At 43.3% G+C, this 18,671-nt stretch overlaps 1 protein-coding gene across 5 annotated transcripts in view; it reads left to right on the top strand.

Annotated features, from left to right (window-relative positions):
* Positions 1-18,671, top strand: part of MAPT (microtubule associated protein tau) — a 609,480-nt gene that overhangs the window by 246,223 nt on the left and 344,586 nt on the right. For all 5 annotated transcript variants that reach the window (XM_069634100.1, XM_069634099.1, XM_069634098.1 and 2 more), the window contains one exon: positions 15,375-15,424. In XM_069634100.1, the coding sequence (XP_069490201.1) occupies positions 15,375-15,424 (50 nt within the window). The remainder of the gene's footprint in view (positions 1-15,374; positions 15,425-18,671) is intronic.

The following is an 18,671-nucleotide window of genomic DNA, read 5'->3' as shown; positions in this document are numbered from 1 at the left end:
AACAGTGGAATTACGAGAATGCAGAATGAAGAGGTATTCCTTTAATTTCTGAGTGCGGCATTAAAAGTTCCCAAACACAAGATTGAGCACTCGTTATGTTATGTTATATTTATACTACAGCCATCACCACCGTAGTGGTCTTACCGTGGTTGCACTGTGTCCGGAAGACAGTGTGTTTTGACCTTGTAAGTGTGCCACCAGCCCTTCGTCGGTGGATAGTAAAGAGGAAGGTTGGTGGTGGGATGGATATAAGAAAGTGGACTGACAAACAAATGCAGAAGGGCAAAGAAACTTGGGATTAGGACAAGGTATTAAGGATATATGGGTATGGATGCATGGTCCTTAGTTGTAATTAGTTTCTAGTAAGCATGAAAGAACATTTCAGGACTGTGAAGCATGGTTTTGCTGTGATTTCCCTTCCCTAGGTAATTTTTATGTTTCATTTTTATTTTCTCTGATGATGCTTGCTCCACCAATGCCAGGATACCCCCGGGTGACAGACCGCTTTATAATAACATAACATGGCAATAACTAGACCAGACGATGCATGGCACTTGATGCAGTTGGTGTGTGGTTGCATGATGGATTTGAGGTGTGCTCAAGCAGGCTCTTGTAGGGCACAACGGTTCTCTAGTTTCTGTAGTGCATACGCAGATTCTCTTGCCTTTGATGAAGGCATGCTTGCCCTGTGAATGGGCTGCATAGTTTGTCAATCTCCATAGGTTTGGGGTATCAAGTTTCCATTTTAATGGTCTGCATTTTAAACGTCTTGATCGAGATTCACTGTGTACCTCATTTAGGAACACAGTGGTGCATAAAATGGCTTCCTTCCTGCCTGCTTTCCAGTTCTGTATTTGTTGGTCAAGGCCCAGAATATCATCTATCAGGTCATCTAAGGTAGTTGGGGATGGAAACCTGCACCAATGCGTCTAATGATTCCTATTTGAACTCATTTTGAAACACAGTGACGTGTAATTCTTTTGACCATTCAACCCTCTTGTCCAGATTTTGGATATGTGCGAACAGGGAATGCACAGCAGCTGATGCCATAGCAGGGCACAGTGACTGAATCTGAGATGTTTGCTGTAATTCATGTGAGGGTTATTGGTTTGCATATTTATACACGATCTGCAGTTGTGAATAATTAGGCCGGACTGCTGTAATTAACCATTGTTTCACCAGTGCAGTCTGTTAAGACACTTGAGACAACTGAAGTCTGTTCCTATCCTGGCTGTGCTTAACTTACAAACAACCAATCTTCACAAATGACGTTGCAATTGTCATATAATAATTTTTATATGGTTTGACAGATTTCAAACAAGTTACTATGGACCAGTTACAGTGAGCTGTCAACTGTGTCGACTGTGCCTTTAAGATTGTGTCTCAATCTTACATTTGCTACCAGGCATGGTGTAAGGAAGAAAGTCCTATTTTTCCTCCTGTTTTTGAGTTCCCTGCACATTTTAGCGTGTTCTTTGTATGTTAGTGTCCAGTCGGTTCTATCCATTTTCACTGGGGGTAGGATCCTTATCTGATTATGCCCCTTTGGCGACCCCTAGCGCTGCCCAGACAGTTGAATTGGGTATGTTTGGTGGTAGTATACTTTAAAATAGGGACTTCATGAGTAGTAGCCATTTTGGCTTACAGGAAGCCCTTTCCTCTAAGAGGCAGCCAAAATGGTTACGGAATGCAGTAACCAAGCAGCAGTGATTTGTTGCCCTTCTGTGTGATTAGCTGGAATCTGAGAATTACCAAATGGGGCCGATTTTTCATGTGAACTCCGGCCAGGAGCTAACAAAGGAATGTGTGAATGCGCCTGTTGGTCCCTGAAAGAAGATAGCTGTCTGGGATTATTCTGGAATCCACAACCCCTGGAATCACTCAGAATGCCTGCAGCAATGTTCCCTAATGAGGCATAATATCATCAAAACTTTGCTTGGTGCAATTAAAAATTCGACACAGAATTCCCTATGCGTGAACAATGTTTTCAAAAGCGGCCGCGCACACCATCAATACTATCTATGCTGTAAAACAGCCAACGGTACCTTTGTCCAAATCATACGGCAATGTCCTCAGATACAAAGACTCTGGCATTCAATTCTCTATAAATTAGCAAGGGTGATGTGCAGTGATCCGAAACTCTTGTTCCTAGGTGTATGGTGTTAATCTTTTAACTAAGAGTAACTATTGCTATTCATCGCTATAATGATCGTTAAAGTAAACATCAGTATTTTATGGGGTAGCGATGAGCTGCCAAGCTGTGCCAAATGGTCCTCCGGCATTTATATCTGTATGCTACTTGAGGAACATATCTATAACTACAACAGATGCCCCTATACATTTCAGAAGATATGGGACAAATGGAGGAATACATGAATTAGACTGTGGTGGACATACTGGTGATATGTAGTAAAATAGTAGCTTTGTTGTTTATTACAACATGATAGGATTCTCACAACTCACCATTGTAGTATAAAAGCTGATGCTCTGCACCAAGCTCTGCTTCTTTACTGACCAGAAGGAAACACGTCCATTGATCCTTTCTCTTGATAAGTAGGGGTATCTGATTCATTCTTTAGGATGTGTTTTTGTAACTCTCAGTACTCACCTGTGCAAGTTGACATATGAAACTGAGCACTGCATTCTCCAGATAATACATCATGGCTTGTGATTTTGTGAATTCTTCAGTGGCACCCTGATGCCATTCTCCCAGTGTAGATACTTTCATTGGCTTGTCCTTCTGTACTTTTCTCAAACCACAATCCGTGGCCCCGGCTAGGAGCCCTATAGCTAAAATAGCCATCCAAATATGCAGAGCTTCTTTTCCTTTGCTTGTATGTCTTCAGAGTGACCCTCTGACATCAGCTGGGTTCGTTGGTCCAGTTTTTTAAGGTCAGGGTCTTTGTTGGCTGATCCAACAGGCATCCACAACTTTACCTGCTGTTGCTGCAAGTTCTACACTCTGCAGGCTACTCAACAGTGTAGCTCAGAACTCTTTTGCTTCTTCACAACTTCTTCTCAGAGGTCCCTCGACGCTGCTGTAAGTGGTGGATCTGCTCCACTGATGCTGCAGTGCTCCTGCGCCAACCCTTGCACATCCATAATCTCTTCTGGTATAGCTCCTGAGACTACTTAATGTCAGAGTGCAGAAGTAAGACTTGGACACAATTGGGGCATGTTTTTGGGCAGAAACCTTTATTATAGGAAAACGGGGTGGAAAATGCCTCTCTGTCCCTAACACTGATACCTTAAATCAACTGTGCAAGGATGATCTTTTCACAAAGTAACATTTTGTTTATAGATCCAACCAACGGAAAAGTTCCCAGTCTCTCGGGTAGTCAAAAGTGATAAAAATAATGACATGTTTAAAATTGTAGGGCTCCAAGGTCAGGGTCGTTATCCTTTCCCCCATCCTTCTGGGTCACATCAGGCCTGTATTTTGTTATATAATGGTCAGTAGGCAGTTCACAATAATATGCTCCTTGTATTTCTACTATTTATCCCACCAATTTAGCACACTCCGTTTACCAAGTGTAGGATTTGTTTCACTTTATATTCTTTACTTATTTTGGGTGCAGGTCCCAGACTCGCAGCTTTCAAGAGGGCTTGGTTTACTCCCCTGCCAAGCAATTGTCCTCTCATAGACTGTCCCCCTTGTGGGTGTGAGTTCCAGACTCGCAATATTTATAACTGCTTGTTTGACTCTCCTGCCAATCATTATCCTTTGATGAACTTCTGATTTGGTTGCGGGTCCCAGACTCACAATATTCAAACCGGCTTGGTATACTCTCTTTGTATACTCTCCTGCCAGCCTTGGTCCTCTCATTGACTGTCCCTCTTTGGAGGCGTAATATTATGATTGGCTTTTGTTTCTGTTTCAAGTTTGGGTGCGGGTCCCAGTCTCATCCTTCGTTCCCAGGGCCCCAGACCGTCTTTTTCCAGCTTCTGCTTTCAACCCCTTTCTCCACCGGACCACCAGCACCTCTCGGGTAACACGTGTAACCGTTTGCTTCTTCCTGGCAGGTACCAGCGTTTCCTGAGCAGCTACTGCATCTCTTGAGGCTTCGGATAATGTTCATGGATCCGTCGAGAATTTCATCGGCTCTGCAGATGTCTGCTTTTCCCTGACAGTGCTTTCTCTCTAATGGACGCTTTGCTGGTGCTATGGATGCCCAGAGGTTCTTCTCGGTTGCAGCCCGAGCAGTCCCTGCTTCCTGGACCACCTTTGCGTTCTCCTCCTCTGCTCGCAGGCTTCCCTCATGCTGGCTCTCATCTGCTTGCCTGCTATATGGCTCACCAGCTTCCTCTGTGGTGGACAGTTCTCCCCTCGCCTCTCAGTTGTGGTATATTTAAACTCCTGCGTTGGAAAATTGAATTTCTTTGGGCCATTCACATTCGTTGATAAGCTAGAGCGCTCACTCTGCTTCTCCAAAGTGATCCATGGTCCTCTTCTTCTCAGTACAGAAAAGAAAGTCTGATGTAGCACACTTTACATTCTCTAATGTTTCAGTCTTGTGAAGTGGATTAAGTTTCCCAATACTTGAAGCATAGTCATATTCAGTATACTTTGCATTCTCTGATGTTTTACTAACGCCAAGTATTTTAGGTTGGTTAACTTGACAATAGCAGACATTGGCCCTATCAAAAGAAGGTGAATGAGGATTATGAGAATTTAACCTTGGGAAAAGGTTTATGTGTATTGACATGGGGGAATACTGTGTTCTCAGAGCATGGTCATCCCCAATACCATAAGGAGGTTCCTCCCCCATGTGATCATCCTTTGGTGCACCACCCCCAGTGGGACTATTGTACGGTGGATGCATCGGCCTGGCCCCATGGGAAAGGTCTCCCCCTATGAGGGAAGGGCCGACATCCTCAGATTCGTCACACTAGGCAGGCTTCGAACTTAAGGTGTTCCAAGTTGACTTCTTCATTGGGATCTCCTATGAGGTCCCCTTACACACTTGTGGTACATGGTCCCATTCTTCATTGGTTGCATGGTCCCCATGCTGAGATAGCCTATCGCAAAATTAAATGCAACCTTCCCTGCTGGTGAAGTCACTACGCACATGCAGTCTCCCATCACAGAGAGTAATGAGTGAAGATCTGCTGCTGGACCTCTTCTTTGAGATCCCCTTGCCACTTGGAAGGTACTTTTTTTCTATCTCCTCTAATAAAATAATGATTAGTTTATGGACACTTTCAGTAGTGAGATTGTGGTACTGGTTGCTGCTCCATCTATATCCTAATTCTTCTCCCTCTCCATCTTAATCCCTTTCTTCCAGCTTGGAAGATGTGATGCAGAAATCACTGGACCAGAGGGCCATAGAGCTAGTTCCATCAAAACACAGTAACATGAGGTTTTACTCCAGTTTCTTCACTATGGAAAAGAAAAACAAAAGATGTCTGCACTAAGCTGATCCTCTAACACTTTTCAATCTTTTGAAGGAAATGTGAAGGTCGTAATGCCTGCATAGATTCTTCCCTCCCTCAAGTGAGGAATTGATTCTGTCTGTCCAATCGACTTACTGGATGCTTATCTGACATTCCAACAAGGTCTCATCATTGTAAATATCTCAGCGAGCAGTCTGCGCTTTCAGTTCAGGGTGCTTCCCTTTGCGATGAACACCACTCTCAAAGGTGATAGCTAGGATTGCACCTCACCTTTGTCTGGAAAGAGTATACACCTGCTCTAACCTGTATGACTGGTTGATCAAAGATCAGATTCCAGAGGATGCATCAAATCTATAAAAGGTTTGTTGAATCTGGTCTTCTCCTTAAGCAGGGCGGCCAATCATAAAACATTGACCCTCTTTCCAACTTACAGAAGCAACTTCATAGGATTTATTTGGGAAACCCAGCCCCGGAAGATAACATTTCGGTTCTTTGTTCCATCTGCAGTGTTTTCATTTCACCAGAAAAAAGCACTACCGGCACTTCAATATGGGAGACTCGTGGGGCACATCCACACCTGCAGCCAGTCTCAGTTCCGAATTTATTGACGTATGTAACAGCTCCACCTGGCTTATTGCTGGGATTTAGAGATTAAGCCTTAAACAAACTTGATCTCTGTGCCCCAACAGATATTACAGGATCCTAAGAATTCAGTTTGTTGGAGTGAGTCCATTTCAAAGAACTGTAACCATTTATATTGTTCTCGGCAGACTCATATCTATGATTGTGAGATCATAAAGCTCATCTAAACATTTTGGTACCAAAATCTATCATTTTAGTGCTTGTAGCTGTTATTATTTCCTTTCAGCACAGCAGAGTGTTGAATCAAACTGACAACACACCTTTGATGTTTCATGTCAACAAACAAAGGGGAACACAATCCCCCTTCCTCTGCAAGCTTGGAGTAAGTCTTTAGAAATGGGCAGTAGCACACAAACAATTCAGTTACAGTTCACCTCACCAGGTCTTCTAGGTGCATATTCATCAGGTTTTCTGACTCATTCTCCACACTTGTGGAAGCTGAATTCTCAAGTTGTGCACCAGATAGTGGTGCATCTCTTTTAGCAGATCTTTTCATGACTGGGTGCAATGTCCGCTTTCTGCCTTGTAAAGGAGCCAGGGAAAGGATTTGCTGTGGCATGTGTTTCACCTCTCTAGGGAAGGCTAGTTCCTTTAAGCCTTTTCTTCAATTCCATTACTAGCACACGTGCTCCTTAAGTTGAGACCCTCTCACACGTGTCCTGTGATTTAGCTCCTCAATGGCTTGACTGATATTGGTTTTCAGCCCCTCAAAGGGTAGCTATATAAAGTATCATTGCCCTATTTCACTGAGAACAGATCTCCTGTCACAACAGGACGAGACCCTCCTGTTGTGACAGGAGATCTCTTCCTCACCCACCCCCACAATAAATCTTCTTGCCGCTTGATTCCTGAACACTTAGTCTATGGTCACCTTGATCTGTACATAAAGTCTAGGAATCCTTCAAGATACTTTAATATTGTGTGTGACATGTAACCCTTGCAAAATCATAAAACTATATACAATTACATGTATATGAATCATTGCCAGAGCAGTCTTTCTAAATCGTAACTGTCACACCCCTGCCGCACATGAGTGTGCGCAGGGGCTGACAGGCTGACCGAGATGGGCAAGGGAAGACGGGTTACAGATAAGTGTGTGTTTGCGTGCGTGTTTGTATGAAAGGGGACAGTGTTTGTGTAGGGGAGGGGTTTGGGGGAAGGAGTGTGTCTGCCTGTGTGTGTTTCCTGGTGTTTTTGTATGAAGGGGGTGCTGTGGAAAAGGTGTGTCTGAGGAGGAGGCGGGGTTGGGATGGGGGAGAGGTTGAAGGGGCCTTAAGGGGTGAAACCTCCGATTTCAAAGGTCAGAGGGGGCGGAATTAAGTAGTTTGAATATTAAAGGCCGCCCAAAATCGGCTGACATTTTTTTTTCTTTTTTTGGTGCCGCCTTTAATATTCGAGATAATGACAGAACCACAACAATAAGCAACAAAATAAACATGTAACCATTTAAAATATCAAATGTAAGTTTATAAGTATGCTTCGAATGGATTGTGTCCTCCCACATATTCCTCATCTTATGATAACTCGTTGTCCCCAGCTTCGCTGCTTTGGAAAAAGAATTTCTCTTGGCAGAGGGCGCTGTGCTCGAGGTCGTGGCGTCGATTGTCCCTCTACGGACTCCATACTCTGTCGACGTCACTGATGGTATAAATAGCTCGAGCCGTGCCCGTTGCTTCAGTTCCGTTTTTCCGATTGCTTCGCTATCGAGAACGGGGCACTTCAGATTTTCTGTGAAGAAAATGTTGTCATCTTCAACTCCTTCGACACCCAAGACTGGGTTCAAGATGTGTGTAGAGTGTGGATCAAAAATGTCGATCACGGATCCCCACCGGGTTTGTCTCTGGTGTCTCGGTTCCAGTCACCGAACCGACGACTGCAGTTCCTGCCAATCATGACCGGGAAAGCTCTTCGTGAGAGGAGAGGTAAACTGTCGGTGGGGAGGGAAGCCTCTAAGAAGGCTGCGTCTAAAAAACATAGGAAAGCGACTGATCCGAAGGAATCGGATCACCATAGGCACGCCAAGAGATCTCGATCTAGGAGTGGATCGAGACACTCTTCGTCATCATCTAAAAAAATGAAGAGGAGACATAGATCTCCCTCATCATCTTCTTCAGAGTCGACCGAAGAAATTCGATGTCCGACAAAATCGGATTCTCCCAGTAAATGGGAAGAATTCCGTAAAAAGATGATGGAGGTTTTCGAGAACGCGGCCCCCGACCCCCTCGAAAGAACCTCGAAAAAGCCATACCCCTAAGGTCGCTCCATTGGACGACAAAGGAAAGTCCAAGACTACCATGGTAAAGACCATCAGTGTCGAGGATACTAAAAAAACTCGAGTCAACGGCAAGCTGTCGAAGACTCTTCCAGAGTCGGGCACTTCTCCGGTGCCATACAAAAAACACAAGTCGTCGAAGGCTCCGACGACTTCATCGACACCGTCGGCGTCGACCATTTCGGCACCAAAACCAAGAACATCCTCGATGCCCGTGTCAAAGTCATCTTCGAAGTCATCGAAGATTCCTTCGACAACTTCGAAGGATTTATCAATCCCTTCGACGCGTATGGTAGAAGAAGAAAGGAGATTCACTCCTTTGCCCACGTCAGACTTTTTTAAGTCCATGTCCTCAATTTATGAGGAATCTGGCTCAGAAGAAGACGAAGTTACTCCTTTTGGAGTTTCTTATGGCACAAAGCAAGTTCCTGAGGAACTTATTGACAAGGAATCTAGAATGAGAGACCTGAGCGATACTCTACATTCTGCCAGTGGAATTGACACCTCTCCAGAATTAGAGTTTGCCAGACCTGATCCTGCAGAGCATGCAGATGCTGGGTACAGAGGTCTTATGATCAGAGTTATAGAATATATGGGTTGGGGTAACACTTCACCCGTTTTTTAACAGGATGACATGACGGATATAATTGTCGGAGGGCCTCAAAAAGTTCCAGTTCTCCCCTTTCACAGGGCCCTTCAAAGGACGGTGGAGAAAAACTGGGATAAACCAGAGAGTATTGCTGCTGCAGATAGCACTTTTCCCAAAAAATATAGACCAGCTGGAACGGATCCTGAATACTTAAATAAGCATTCGACTCCAGAAAGTCTAGTCATTCAGGCAGCATCTACATCAAAACAAACTGCATATCCCACTATTCCTCCAGATAGAGAGGATAAAAAAGTTGACACATGGACATGTAAAGTTTCACGTCAGGCAGTATGGCCCTTAAATCGACAAATGTCACCTGTACCCTGGCCACGTTTACCCATACCCTGTGGGACTGTATTTCGGCGGCGGCTGATCATATTCCGGAAGGCGAGGAAAGGGAAGGCTTCCTGAATATAGTCAAAGACGGGAAGGAAACAATGGGGGAATGTCTCCAGTCTGTACTGGATACTGCTGATAGTATCAGCAGGTCCATGTCTACAAGCGTTGTGCTATGCAGATTTGCGTGGTTGAGGAAGTCGGGTTTGCACCAGATGTGCAAGCCAGACTCCTTAACATGCCCTTTGATGGCTCGAGGCTGTTTGGCAGCAAGGCTCCCTCAATTTCAAGAAGTCCCACATGATACCATCCCAGAAGCTCCAGTTTATCGGAGCAGTCTTGGACACTTCCTCGGGAAAAGCCTCGCCTCCCGAAGTGAGAGCTCTCCACATCCAGCAGATGGTAACAAAATTCCAGAATGCCCAACGTCTACCGGCCTTCGATTTTATCAGGTTGCTCGGCCTCATGGCATCCTGCATTTTCCTAGTACCAGAGGCCAGGTTGAGAATGAGATCCCTTCAATGGGCACTCAGAACTCAGTGGCCCCAGTTCTCAGGGAATATGTCGGATCTTCTGCAAGTTCAGAGCGCAGTTGCTCAGGATCTTCTATGGTGACTCTTTCTCAGATCCCTCAGGCTCTCCAACTCCAAGATTGGTTGGTATCATTGGACCTTCAGGATGCTTACTTTCATGTGCAAATCCATCCAAAGCACAGAAAGTACCTGAGGTTCACGATTGCCAATTCTCATTATCAGTTTTGAGTTCCTCCCTTCGGGTTTACCTCTACCCCGGAGGGTTTTGACCAAACTGTTGGCGGTTGTGGCAGCGAGTCTCAGGAGAGGAGGTATTCACATATATCCCTACCTGGACGACTGGTTGATCAGGGCAAGTTCTCCAGAACAAGCTCAGGAACATCTTTCGATCACCTGCTACTTCCTCCACAAATTGGGCTTCTCCCTCAATTTCAAGAAGTCCCACATGATACCATCCCAGAAGCTCCAGTTTATCGGAGCAGTCTTGGACACTTCCTCGGGAAAAGCCTCGCCTCCCGAAGTGAGAGCTCTCCACATCCAGCAGATGGTAACAAAATTCCAGAATGCCCAACGTCTACCGGCCTTCGATTTTATCAGGTTGCTCGGCCTCATGGCATCCTGCATTTTCCTAGTACCAGAGGCCAGGTTGAGAATGAGATCCCTTCAATGGGCACTCAGAACTCAGTGGCCCCAGTTCTCAGGGAATATGTCGGATCTTCTGCAAGTTCAGAGCGCAGTTGCTCAGGATCTTCTATGGTGGGCTTGCAACGACAACATTCTCAAGGGAGAGTCTTTTTGGCAACCATGGCCGGAGATAACAGTAGTGACGGACGACTCACTCACAGGGAGGGGAGCACACACCAACGATCTGACAATCAGCGGTCGTTGGTCTCCATCGGAGTCCAAACTACACATCAACCTTTTGGAGCTGAGGGCAATCAGACTAGCGCGGAAGGCCTTTCTACCCTGTGTACAGGGAAAGAATGTCCTGATAATGATGGACAACACGGTGGCCATGTACTACCTCAACAAAAGGGGAGGAGTAGGGTCACTTCCACTGTGCAGAGAGGCGATGCAGCTATGGTTCTGGGCAATACGAGAAGTAATCTCTCTATCGGCAATTCACCTAGCTGGAGAGATGAACACGGCGGCAGATGCTCTGAGCAGGCAGAGCACAGTCTCTCACGAGTGGGAGCTGGCTCAGGAAGTCCATCTGGAGATCTTCGCCCTTTGGGGAACCCCTCAAGTGGATCTGTTTGCCACCGCGATCAACCGGAAGTGCGATCAGTACTGCTCAAGGGAATTTCCTCAAAGAGGAGCTCTGGGAGACGCATTCGTAGTGGAGTGGAAGTTTCCACTGCTGTACGCGTTTCCCCCAGTCCCTGTGATTCCTCAAGTAATCAGGAGGTTGAGAAAGTTCAGGAAAACCATGATCCTAATTGCCCCGGATTGGGCCAGGAGGACGTGGTACCCGGACCTTCTAGACATGTCCATCTGCCCTCCAATACGTCTTCCGCAAAGAAAGGATCTTCTCTCGCAAGATGAAGGTCGGGTTCTCCATCCAGAGGTCAAGACACTCAACCTTCACGCATTGTTTCTGAGAGGTTAAGATACAAGGATTGGGATTTTCCAGATGACGTAATGGAAATCTTGCTTTCGGACAGAAGGCCAGCAACAAAATCTTTGTATCAATGTCACTGGAACAGGTTTAGTAACTGGTGCAAAGAGAAGGATGTGGACCCTTTTCAATGTGGCACTCCAGTAGTGCTCTCTTTTCTATTACATCTAGCCGACCTGGGGCTCCAGATAGGAACAATAAAAGGATACCTTGCTGTGCTGTCCATTTTCAAGCGCACCTCGGAAGAGGTTTCATATTTCAAAATACCACTAATAATTCAATTCTTAAAAGGACTTACTAACGTATACCCTCCAATACCTTTTCATGTCCCAACTTGGGACTTAAATTTAGTATTAAAATTCTTGACTTGCATACCTTTTGAACCTCTGCACTCATGCCCATTGGGGCTTTTAACACTAAACACTGTCCTACTTGTGGCCCTATCATCAGCCCGCAGGGTTAGTGAACTTCAGGCTCTCTCATGCAAACCACCATATACTATTTTTTATAAGGATAAGGTCCTTAAAGTTAAACCTTCATTCGTACCAAAGTAGTTTCGGACTTCCATTTGTCACAAAAAATAGTACTACCAACTTTTTATCCTCCTCCTCATTTGGGCAATGAAGAGGAGAGACTGCACAGACTAGATCCCAAGAGGGCTCTTAGTTTTTACATCTCAAGGATGTCTAAATTGAGACAAGATGACCAACTATTCGTGGGTTATACTGGTCATAAACTAGGCTTATCTGTAACAAAACTGACCATATCCCGCTGGATCATCTTAGCCATAATTGAATGCTACAGATTAGCGGGAAAAGACCCACCAGATGGGCTTTATGCCCATTCTACAAGGGGAATGGCTACTTCTGCGGCTCTAACGAGGGGAGTCCTGGCAGCAGATATTTGTGCAGCTGCAACTTGGAAAACAATGCATACTTTTGTCAAGCATTACTGCTTGGATACTGCCTCCTCCAATGAGGGATTATTTGCCAAGGCAGTTCTGCATTCTGTCCACGAAAACTGAAACTAGTACTCCCGCCTCCAAAATTGCGACTGCTATGGGAGTCTATCATAAAATGAGGAATACGTGGGAGGACACAATCCATTCGAAGAACAAGTTACTTACCAACTGTAACGTTCTTTCGACTGGATGTTCCTCCCATGTATTCCTCATCGACCCTCCCATCCTACCCTACAGTACAGTTTACGTTTTCGTACACTTTCCTCTCACGAAGAATGTATCTGTCATGGGGCACGCTTGGGTGTTCCTCCTATATGCTTCATCGAAAAAACAGAACTGAAGCAACAGGCGCGGCTCGAGCTACTTATACCATGGATGACGTCGACAGAGTACGGAGTCCATCAAGGGACAATCGATGCCACGACCTCCAGCACAGCGCCCTCTGCTGAGAGAATTTTTTTTTTCCGAAGCAGCAAAGCTGGGGACAACGAGTTATCATAAGATGAGGAATACGTGGGAGGAACATCCAGTCGAAAGAACGTTACAGTTGGTAAGTAACTTGTTCTTCTGCTGGGTGGTTTACTTAGATACATTTCCCATGCACATTTTATGTTTACCAGGCCATCAGAATGTTTCTGCATTCATACTTCGTGTAAGTAATTAAACAAAATGTGTAACGAGTGTGTGCGTACCCCAGCCAGGAGAAATTTAAATGGTCAAGTTGACTGTCTTCATGCCAGATTTCATCAATAAACCTTTTTGGTATTGCTAGCATTCCTTTCTAAACAACTTACAGAAAAAGAAAAGATGAATATTATTGCCAAGAGATCTGCCATCGCAGACGCAAACTTTCTCAGATACTGGGATTTTATTCCAGGCCTGCATACCGGTTTGATAGAGAGGTATCCCTGACTTTTCACATCTCCCTCCAGATCTTACCCGAATGTACGTTCATCTAAAACCTTTGCTGAGACAGATAGGGACTGAATTGTAGCCCCAATGACTTTAAATTATTATTTACATCTGACTGGATGTATTTATCCAAAACTAAGGTGTATACATGGGCAGAGTTTATTTAAGGAGGCACATGGCTCTGTGTATAAATGAATGTGCATCCATGCTCTCTGGTGTTGTTCACTGTGCGCCACTTCCACTCCAGCCTCAGAAACTTCCAAAATGGCTCGCCATTTGGAGGATCCTATGTATTAAGAAAGCCTCTATTTTTGCAACATGTAACTTTGGACAAGTTGGCTATCGTGGTCTATCGCATGGGCCTCATCATGAGTTGGGCAGTGCAGTAAAAATGCGGCGGTATTACCGTCACCGCCGCATTACCTCCAACTCTGAGCTGGAGGTAAATTTGTTGACTTTTTGCCCATTTTTGGCACAATTACCGCAGTGCAATTACTGCCACAGTAATTGCGCCGTAAATGCCCCATTGAGTCCAATGGACTCAGGAAAAATGGGGATTTACACCGCTGCGGCTACTGACCAAGTGTCTGTAACAGTAATTGCATTGCATGGTATTCCGGCAGATTTACCACTGGGATACTGTGCAACTCCTTATGAGGCTGTTTGGCAACTTACAATCATTGGTTCACATTTTTCTCATCATTCGTGCTGGAGGCCATGATCTGTTTTTTCTACACAGTCAATACCTGAGGTCCTGAAATGTATTGTGCTTTTTGATTGTTATTAATTAACATTTAGTAATTCTGAGTTGGAGTAGTAAAATGTAATAAATAATAATAATAATAATAATAATGTATTAATGTGATACAGTTTTATACATAGGTAAAAAAAACTTTACACATACCTACATAAAAACTTTTTTTTTTTAGAACAGAATCAGATAAACAGTATATACAAATCATGAGCTGGAAAAAACAGACTTTGCCTGCTACAGAAAGAGAACCTAATAGTTCCACAATAGCAGCAACATATATCTTACAACATCATACATACATAGGCTCATGGCGGCTTTCACTGAGCAATCCTATATATACATATATACAGATTTATACCAGCGGTGGTAAAGTCAGCATAGATGCCTCTGGCTTTCATAGATTACATACTAAAGGTGGGCGTCTGAATACAGGGCTGGCCCTGGAACTCAGATTCATACGAGTGGACGCATCACACCACACCTGGAAGAGTGCTATGTGTAGTTTGGGATTTAGTGTATTAATACACCGATACCAAAACTCTGTCTGCTCAATATAATCCAGATTGTGTACAAACTCCCCAAGATTTTTAGCTCTGTTTAATCTCATCCCATGACAGTGTGTTAAAACGTGGCGAGCTGTTTCAAGCTCCGAAGGCAGTGCACATACTCTGCAGTACCTTTCTGCTGCAACTAATCCCATTTCGGGGCCTCTCGTGTCCAGAGTAGGGAGATGATTAAAACGCAGAAGCAGAACGAAATGCCTCAACTGGTCAGAGGGACAGAGATTTAAGTAGGGCTGTGCCTTCTTGAAAGTAAACAACACATGCGTAATGAATTTATAGCTTTTCAGGCTTTCCAGATGGGCGAAGTTACTCTGCCAGTCCCACAAGTTTAGACGTTTCTGCATACTAAGAAACATGCGCTCATTTTCCCGTCCCCACTCAGGTGACCAACTGATTTCTTCAAGCAAGGTATTCATTTGGGCTTCTAGTTCTTGTAGTCTACCAGTTAATAGCCATAAGAAGTCTATTTACAGGCGTATTGTTAAATCTGATGTAAAATTCCACTCACTTTCTTAATACAATGGCTTTAAGTGAGGTAATTCCTAACTCTAGCCTAATTATTGCCATAGGGATGCATTGTTAAATGTTAAATGGAATTAAGATTTTCAGTTTATTTCTGATGAAATGTGGTTCTCTTTGAAACAGATAATCTATAAAGAACTCATTAGTTCTGTTTTATTAATTAACATCTGAATGGGTTGCATAACACTTTGCTTTCATGTTTTAATTATTTTCTGCAGCTCATCATGATGCCACATATCAAACTACCTCTGAAGAGAAATCAGGAAAGGTGAGAAGACAGCAGTCAAAAAAGTATATATCATATGTTTTGTATTATTGGTTAAATTCTGTTTATTTACTTTCCACCATGGGACCGACCGTCTTAGAATCACAAGCGTGTTAAGAGTAGCCTTTGTTGACGAGTGAATTACCAGTCACAGACCACAATAGTCTGCATAAACTCACACTTCAAGGCTATTAAAAGCCAAAAGCTTAACATGTTCAGAGATATAGGATAGTTAATAGACATTTTACAAAGACAGTCAAATGACAGAAACATGATGCATTTATTGTTTAACATGCCTACGAGTAATGTAATGTGTGATCAGTCAGTCTGCAAACCTTAAATGCAGCGCCTATATCCTTCAGCAACCCCTCCATTCACCTCCTTTATCCCATTTAAGAGAGTGGTCTGCCTTTAAATTAAAGATGGCTGGGCCGTTTGCATAGCTATTATAGAACCAAACCTGCCTGGTGAGTGGAAAGTGTGCCTTTCCAGGGCTCAAATTCTGTCACTCCGTGTGTCACATAGTCAGGGAAAAGGGCCCTATACATCCCTTGGAAGATCATATAAGAAATGTAGATAGTAACTGGGATCAGAAAGTCGCCACATATTTACTTGGCAAGACCAAGGAAGTTGAAAAATGTATGACAAGTAACTTGTTTCGCAAGATGCTGAGAAACATAGAAGGCAAATAGATCAAATGTATTGCCCCAAACATCATAGAAACCCCCACACAGAGAAGATAGTTCCAAAGACCTTCTGAATCAGTATGAAAACAAACCACGGAAATAGCAGACACGACTGGGACCTTGAAGTGCGTCAGTCATTTGGGCTTGAAAGGGTATAGTGCATAAAAGGTTTAACCACATGTTGGTGGGGGATAATCTAAAAATCTGTGGCTCAAAAGAATTTTCCCCTGCATGGACATCATTGGTCAAGGTAGGTAAGCTCTTCTTTTCCCAAGAAATTAGTTTGCTGAGATTCCTTGCTTTAACTCCTTTGTTTGTACTGCAAGTTTTCTTTAAAGGTGCAATGGCCTGAGGAGTTGCTCTTTTAGAAATAATACATGTTTTCATTTCCAAGTATATATATATATATTTATTTTAAATTTTTTATCATATGGTTAAAAATACATGCAACCTTTAATATGGTGTAGACCATAAAACAAGACAAATACAATGTTTCAAAATAACAACAATGCATAGATAAAATACAGAACTTAAACCCAGGTAAATAAATCCAGATAAATGAGAACTTCAATTCAACATCATAAAATAAGTTATCCTCATGAATTCATCATCATAAAAAAAGAACTTCCATTACATTACATAAAATACAATTCAAAACACAATAACACAATCTTAAAACATAATTAGATAAAAAATCTATAATTCTTCAATTTATCTATTTCTTAATAAAAATATTCCTAAAATACCAAAAACTAATAACAAAGATTAACAGTCCAGAATCATAGTAATATATATAATTCCTCATCACTCATTGGATGTGGGAAAACACATTCAATTTCAAGGATTTTATAAAACCTGTGACTGCAATTACAATTGAGGTGGTTCACCCAGCCAAACATCTAGACCAAACATGATTTTCCTCTCCCACTGTAATTATATGTTGAACTTTATCAAGGTATAGGGATCGCAAGCCACAGTACATGCAGTCGGCCGGTGTTTCAGAGATTTGTATGTCCAGCCAAATTACAGAAACGACAAAGGGGTTGATCTAATGGAATCATACCTTATCTCACCATTATCTGCTTAGCAAGAATCAAATTCCAATGAAAGCGAAGGAAAATGGACCTAGTTAATTTGTCTGGATAAATACATACAGTAATAAGATTCCCAGTTTTTTATGATAACCCTGTAAATGAACTAGCGAAGAATAAGAATGCATAGATTCTAAAGTGTTAATCCAGTCTTGATGGTAGAGTGTTAACTTAACTTTTACTGTATTACAAATAGGGATGTTTTATGGTGGTATGATAACCTTCTTGCCAAATTACAGTATATCATGTTTATCGCGGTATAGCAGGTGGAGTTAACTAATCTTAACAAATATTTTCTTAAAGGTCATAAATTGTCAGCATTTTGAAACTTGTCTCTGCACATTTTTAGCTGATCCTCCAGGAATCTAAGGCGGCTGCAGATTTGGTCTTTCATGGTGCTCACTCGTTGATCCCCTTGAATGAAGGAGTGACTAGTGGAAGTGTTAAAATGCACATCTTGAGCAATGAGCATGCTGCTCAGTCACAGGTCATCGCTTTGAAAATTGGCCTCGACCTGCATTATTTTGGAACCACATGGCATGGGCATCATGACCCCTTGCTGCGATCAGTCATAAAAGTTTGTTTTGATAACACTTTATCCCATTAAAGGGAGAAAAGTCACTCATGCAAGGTCTGAAAGCCCATGTCATTGTGTTTCTTTTGTCAAAATGTCATAGCCAGCACACACTCACCGAAAGGTTGCATATTGATCAAATCACTATAGCTTGTTTACCATCAGCCTGGTGTATTATAAAAGTCTGATGTTGGAATCACCACTGACCATGTAATCCTAACAGGACAGCATTCAGTGGGCGCTGTTGATTTCTTTCTTGATTCTTGCAATACATGGTCATTTACCTTCTTAAAGATAGTGGCACAAAAACGTTTTGAACATGAGAAAGTTAAAATACACATCGGCACAAATATGGCCTAGACCACCACATCACCACAGCCCCATCATTACCATTTTCCCCAGGTCTGAGTGTATTAGGACCCTTGTCATGTGAGTTGAGACGGAGGAATGCTTTCATGGGCGGTGTCACAAATCGAGGATAGACCTGAGAAATATCTCAACCCCATTGCTCTGGATACTTCAAATTGAATGTAGAATCTGTCCTGCCTGCTTGAGTCCAGTGCCATATGCAGAAGGCAGGTGAAGGATCACGCGAAGCAACAACTCTAGTGCCAATGTGTAAATCTACACAGAGGACAGTGGGCGGGGGGCGGCAGTTTATATACTAGCACAAAGCACTGATGGGCCCAGTGTTCATCCAGTCTACAGAGATTTGTGGACATGCATCAGAAGGGCATCCTGTTCATTCCTCCCTTTGAATTCTGGAATGTGTAGTTCCCCATCTTTCATTGGTGGGAAAACTACAAGTTGGTTGATCTTTAACTCGACTCTACTGATCAAAGAGAAAGAGCGGTCACAGCATCACAGCTGTATTTACTGATGTGGCCTCACTTTCCTTA

This window comes from Ambystoma mexicanum, chromosome 13, assembly GCF_040938575.1.
Source record: "Ambystoma mexicanum isolate Mex_15411 chromosome 13, UKY_AmexF1_1, whole genome shotgun sequence".
Taxonomy (NCBI): Eukaryota; Metazoa; Chordata; class Amphibia; order Caudata; family Ambystomatidae; genus Ambystoma; species Ambystoma mexicanum.
Note: the sequence above shows the minus strand (reverse complement) of the source record. Positions and strands in the feature narration are given on the sequence as shown.